At 41.0% G+C, this 6597-nt stretch overlaps 1 protein-coding gene across 1 annotated transcript in view; it reads right to left on the reverse strand.

The window, feature by feature from the left end:
• Window positions 1-4363: 4363 nt before the first annotated feature.
• The window catches only part of LOC138027946 (uncharacterized), an 8797-nt gene continuing 6563 nt past the window's right edge, over window positions 4364-6597 (reverse strand). The window contains exon 3 of the mRNA XM_068875576.1: window positions 4364-6071. Within this exon, the coding sequence (XP_068731677.1) occupies window positions 4606-5580 (975 nt within the window). The 5' untranslated portion in view covers window positions 5581-6071 and the 3' untranslated portion in view covers window positions 4364-4605. The remainder of the gene's footprint in view (window positions 6072-6597) is intronic.

Consider the following 6597-nt stretch of genomic DNA (forward strand, 5'->3'; position numbering starts at 1 on the left):
TTGTTTTGGTCTCCCATCCTAACACTAACCCCGCGAAACAGGGCTTGACTTCAGTGAAGTTTAGTATTACAAAGCTGTCAGATGCTTAGAGGGCACACTTGTCGTGAAAAGAAGTTGTGAGGGAACTTGAAAATTATCAACGTGTCAGCCCAGAAGCCAATGTTTCTCGCTTCTCTTTTATTTGTTATTCTTCAGAGACTGGAATGCTGTATTTCAATACCACACAATTCAGTGCCTTCTGATTTTCTGTAGCACGTACCACAGGCAACCCAGTGTATGCTTCACAGAAGCATCTCGTTGGTATTTCCTTCTTGATTGGTTGCGGTGTTGTTGACAGCTGCGTTTCCTCAGTGTCTTTAAAATTTGCATTATTGTAAATATTAACTTGGTAAAATAATAGTAGTTATATATTTAGTATATTAATTTGATAAATATTGTTCCAAAAGGTCTAGATAGCAGCAACAATATAGATAGTAGTATAAACATAACAACTTTCTTTAATTTTCCAGACATGTTTCGACGGTACATCCGTCATCTTCAGTGTTACATATTTTGAAATCGCCGTTGAATTTAAAGCGCGCGCGATCTTACAAACTTCGTTACATTGCGTTGTCAATATTATATTGCGTATTAAATCAAAACGGAACAAAACAAAAATTTTTAAACGAGTGACGCTTAGTTCCTTACAGGGAGAGAGTCAGGTTAATGTGTTCACCTGCTGGTTGAGATCGGGCTTCTCCCATTTTATGTACATGGATTCCTTAAGCTTCACTTGGTACTTAGTGGCTGCAGAGTCCAGGATCTCGAAGCAATCCGGTGTGCAGGATGCCTTAGGGACGATTTACACGGTACGACTTTGTCGCATGCGACAACGGCTTACGACAGGCCCACGACATGATTTACGATTGTTGTGTACGTGAGAAAAAATGTCGTAGCATTTTAAAACATGTTTTAAAACGCTGCGACAATCGTAAGTCATGGCGTAGGCCTGTCGTGAGCTTGTCGCATGCGACAAAATCGTATCGTGTAAATCGGCCCTTACAAAACTCTGAACTCTGCAGATGTTTAAAAACGTTCGAAGATCTCTCTGAAAGTAAGTGCTCGCGCACTCGTGTGGAGAAGTGTCGGCTGGTTTCACCAACATAAGCATTACAACTTGCACACGAAAATTTATAGACCACACGCGTGCGAAGCCCTACAGGGACAGCATCTTTCACATTAAAAAGATTCCTGACTTTGAAAGTAGTGAAGACTAACTTTATATCAATAGGTTTACATAACCGATTAGCAAGTTTGCGTATACTCCTCTGTGCCGTGACTGAGAAGTGCCCAACGTAAGGGATTTTAAAGAAAAACTTTGGTGTTTCCTGGGGCTCGATTCCTGAATGAGACTGTGTTTTCCCTCCCTTGACTTCTGTCTGAATATATTTAGAAATATATTTGTTGATAAGGTTCTCAGGGAAGAGGTTCCTCCGCAGAATGACAGACAATTTTTGAAGGTCAGTATGGAACCCCATCCAAGTGTTGTTTATCTTAAAAGTTCTATAAATCAAGGTTTTGATTAACCCCAATTTGTAGGTAAAGGGGCAAAAACTCAGATAACTGGTGAGCAAACCTGTGAAAGTTTTTTCCGGTAAACGGTGGTTACACTTTGGTGCGGGTCAGTGTTATTGATTAGAACATCTAGGAAAGGTAGAACATGGTCAGCTTCCCGTTCCATTGTAAAGCGTATATTGGGGTGTTGATTGTTGATGTAATTGAAGAAAAGGGTTGCATTCCGTTCAGAGCGGAAAAGGCAAAATGTATCGTCTACGTAGCGACGATAGAATAAGACCTCTGAATCCCCGTATTGATCCAACCATATATTCTCATGGTGTCCCATAAAGAGATTGGCGAGAACAGGGGCAAGGGGGGACCCCATGGCTACACCATCCACCTGGTCATAGAAGTTACCCTTGAACAGGAAGTGAGTTTCCTTGGTGTAGCCATGGGGTCCCCCTTTGTTTCCAAAAAAGTTTGATAGTAGAATAATTTCAAGGGAATTACCTTAAGGACGTTCGCGCCAATTGTTTCTGCGCATCCTTAATGCGCACGCAAATGCACACGCCACGTCATACACGAGCGCGCGCGCTAAGTAATAAAATGAGAAATTGCTATAGCTTTGCCTGGATTTAACGCTCTTGGACGTTCGGTGACCCCTATTTTTCTTTCCAGAAACGGATTTTATTTACAATTATCTCCACGTTGTCCAAAAATGAACAAAAAATCAAAGTGGGAAGTTAAAAAAATTTCAAGATTTCTGCTCACGGGACATCAAATCCTGCCATCTTGCGGCTGCAAGGCGCGTGAAACTGTGGTCGCTAAATGCGAACTTGATCTTTAAGGAACCTCACCAGTTGACTAAATTCACTTAATGAGTCCACTTAAACAATATTTGGCAGAGAAGATTTCACTTCAAAGATTTAATTGCAATATATTTGGGTTTACAGACATTGGCCTTATTCGCTAACGAAGCCCGATTTTGTCACATTTTGGGTGTTTTTCCGGGCATGTTCTCTCCAAAACGAAGTCGGTGACCCCCAATTTTTTTTACATTTCTGACATAACTAACTCATTATCTTACAGTGGTAAAAGTTTCAGAAAAAAATCAATGTTGAAAATTTTTCGCGCGAACGTCCTTAAATTCAACGGCGATTTCAAAATATGTAACACTGAAGATGACGGATGTACCGTCGAAACATGTCTGGAAAATTAAAGAAAGTTGTTATGTTTATACGACTATAAATATTGTTGTATTCTCACATTATTATTATTATTGTTATTATTATTATTATTATTATTATTATTATTATTATTATTATTATTATTATTATTATTATTATTATTATTATTATTATTATTATTATTGAGAGGGGGTGGAGTACTCTCTTACATACGCTATATAGGTACGTGCATCCTCGGAGACCCAGGGGAAGATCGCGAGGCAAGGGAAGTGTAAACGGGCGAAAGAAAATGGCGACGAAGAAAAGCATAGTACTATGCTTTTCTTCGTCGCCATTTTCTTACGCCCGTTTACACTTCCCTTGCCTCGCGATCTTCCCCTGGGTCTCCGAGGATGAGGTATGTGCCGCCCGATAAGGCAGGGTTTTTGAGTTGCTCAGGGTATCCTTTTTGGTATTTTTGGTATTTCATATTCCTTAGATAGGGTCACTAAAATTTCAGCATCCACCCCAAAGCGCAAAAGGGAAGAGATACTGTTTATTAAAACTGTACTGCACGCTTGAGTACACGTTTTCAAGTTTAACAAAGCGATTTTAAAGGGACCTTTCTAGCTTGTATGGCCTTAAAGAGGGTATCGAATCTCGATTTTCTACCCTTAAATAGGGTCAAGGTTTGAAAACCTTGATTGATTGACACAGCTACCCTAAATTGTCGGAATACCCCCTCCCTTTCCGGAGGTAAGAGTTTTTTTGAAATGTTCTTAATTTTTTTTTTTCACCTACAGAATTTTTTTAAATTTGAAAGACAGACGTTTTATGTTAATCTAAACTAACATGCAACAAATGAAAAAAATTCACCGTCCGGAAGCAGAGATATAAACGAGTAAAGTTGCAAAATCAGGAAAAATGAGGGGGTTACAAGATCGGCATTTACGTATGCGTCTCCCGCTCGTTCGAGTGCACGTGCCAGTGAAGCCACAGGCCAACACAAACGGATTTAAGTGACCATTAAACCGTGTGTGTACAATTTTCGTAGTTTTCGTGAATAGGAATTAGAAGAAAGGTGAGCGAGATTAGCGGTATTTGTCTATTTCTGGTGACCCATTTTGAATCGTGAGCTGACGCGAGCAGCTCTTAGAACTGCGTGTGCGGCTTACGCGCGCGCGCTCAGCTGAAAACCCTTTCGAGCGGCGAAATACGAGATACAAAAACCCTCAACTTGGCGCGCAACATTGTTTCGTTGCAAGTTTGGGTCGATGTTTCCCGTTTTTCACCTGGCATGATCAACTTGTCGCGCAACAATGACATTTGTTGCGGGTTGAAGAAAGTTGTTGCGAAAAGTAGAGCGCGCGTCTACTCTGAGCAACAAATTTTGGCTTTGTTGCTCGTTTTTCATCAAGCTCACAACTTGTCGCGCAACAAATGTACTCGTGTACTAGCAAATCAATCAATCAGCGCCCTGCATTTCTTCAACCCGCAACAAAAAACAAGTTGACCATGCAAGGTGAAAAACGCGAAACATCGACCCAAACTTGCAACGAAAAAATGTTGCGCGACAAGTTGAGGGTTTTTGTATCTCGTATTTCGCCGCCTTAAATTAGCATTGTACCAGTAACTAAAATACAAACTTCACAAACCCAAAGTAGAATATTTGAAATTTCTTTCCATAGCAAATGTTGGATTGTTTTAAATTTCTTACCCAAAGTATACGGGAATTTGATCTAAATTTCTGCCTCAGGGGGTGGGGGTCTTGATGCTTTTTGACCAGGGTTTATGTCAAATCCCCCACCCTTCTCCAGGACCTGGGGGTTGGGGGTTTCAATTGACTGGTGCATAAGATTCTTTGTAGTGCAAGTAAAATTGGAGGGGCAACTAAATTAAAACCTTAATGTCGAACCGTTGCCGCTCGTGTATCTTCGCGTTGAGTGATTCCGAGTTGATGATAGTTCTCAACTGTTCTTGGGTGTTCCTCTCCAAACAATTTTCTGGTAATATGCAATGCGCGCTGGTGCGAGTCTAGAGCAGAGGGCAAGTCGCGTAACTCGCGTTGAGTGATCCCGAGTTGATGGTAACTATAAGCCGTTCTTCCATTGTCTTCTCCATACAGTTTTCTTGTGGCATGTAGATCACGCTGGTGTGAGTCGAGAGCTGAATGGTAATCACCAAAATCCCGTTGAGTAATCGCGAGTTGATGGTAATTATCAGCTGTTCTTGGGTGTTCTTCTCCAAACAATTTCCTGGTAATATTCAATGCGCGCTGGTGCGAGTCTATAGCAGAGGGCAAGTCGCGTAAATCGCGTTGAGTGATCCCGAGTTGATGGTAGCTATCAGCCGTTCTTGCATGATCCTCTCCATACAGTTTCCTTGTGACAGTTAAAGCACGCAGGTGTGACTCGAGAGCTGAACGGTAATGAAGTAACTGATACTCGTCCAGCGATAAACTTTGATCTTCCTTAATGCATGTGTACGTGTTGGAGTCCACCTCGTTCTGATCTTTTTCTGTTTTTTTCCAATAATTGATCTTTAAATCCTTCAAGAAGGCGACGTCTTCTTTATTAGCAAGCTGGCTCTCCATAAAAGCAGTTACTATGATAAGAATAAGAATAATGACAAATGTAGACATAGTTATAAACGTGACGAGAGTTCTTATCTCTTGGATAGTTACACTTATTCCCTCTACCCACTTTGTGTACGATTGATTCTCTCGTCTCATTCGCTCTTCCAGGTCGCGGACTCGACTTGTTGGAAAATCCGACTGAGTCAAATTTCCAATGGCATCAATTCTAGCTGTCGAGACTGCAAGAGCTGTGAAAGCATCTTTGGTATACTGAATGTAAAGGTCAAATGTTGCCCGGTCCATCTCTGTGAAAAAGTGAGTGTTTTAAACGACGAAGTTGATCAATGGCTAATGCAAAGATTTCAGCGTTATTTCCTACTCGAGAAACAAGACAAACATGGAAGCTTCCTTCAGGAACAGCAAGGGGCTGTACGTACAACTCATGGAGTGTCCTGTGGTGTATGGCAAAGGACTTTGCAAAGATGGTAGCCTGGAACAAAGCGGTACAATCCCATTCTTTGAAAGACTGGTGCGTGGGAACTCTAGTCGCACCTCCCTCAGTAAAAAGAAACAGATTCCTCACAGCAGCGGAGTCATCCCAAAGATGGAAATCTCGGCGATGTCCAAAGGTGTTGTCCCACATTGTTTTAAAGGCATGACGTAAAGCCCCCGGAAATTCATTTAAAACCAGGGACAAAAACTTGAAATAATTTAATTCATTGTCTCGGTAAGGATGCAAGGCCATCTCGCGTAAGAGACAATAGAGCAATGCTGTAGCAAAGTCAGTGGAGATCCTAAGAAACAAATACTAAATGAATAAATGCAGAGCAATAACTTTTAATTTTCTAGTGTGCCGATTGGCTTACTAAATCTCAGTTACCAGCTCATAAGCAAACTGTTGCCAAGATGAAGCATTTGTGGTGGGAGGGGGAAATTTCCTAGTATACAGAACGTTAAAATTTTCAATAAAACAATAATTGTTATTCCATTCGCGCTTCCTGCAGATGAGATTGGATAAGTCAGTGCAACACTCATCATTGGTTATTTAAGTCAGGGCAACACTGATCATTGGTTATTTATGTTAATTTATCATCTCATATCCAACCAATGCTCATACAATAACAATTATTGTAAAAAAAAAAGATAATTGCGTTCGATGAAGGAGAATGCACTCTTATCATGTGATAGTGTTCGGCTAGCCCAACGCAAAACATTGATTCCCATTTATCAACAAAGGCAAGTCCTGTTGGAAGGAGTTTATCCTGACTAGATGGGTGACTGTCCAGTATAAGACCCCATGCTGTACTCTATAGGGAATCA

Source organism: Montipora capricornis, chromosome 12 (assembly GCF_036669925.1).
Source record: "Montipora capricornis isolate CH-2021 chromosome 12, ASM3666992v2, whole genome shotgun sequence".
Taxonomy (NCBI): domain Eukaryota; kingdom Metazoa; phylum Cnidaria; class Anthozoa; order Scleractinia; family Acroporidae; genus Montipora; species Montipora capricornis.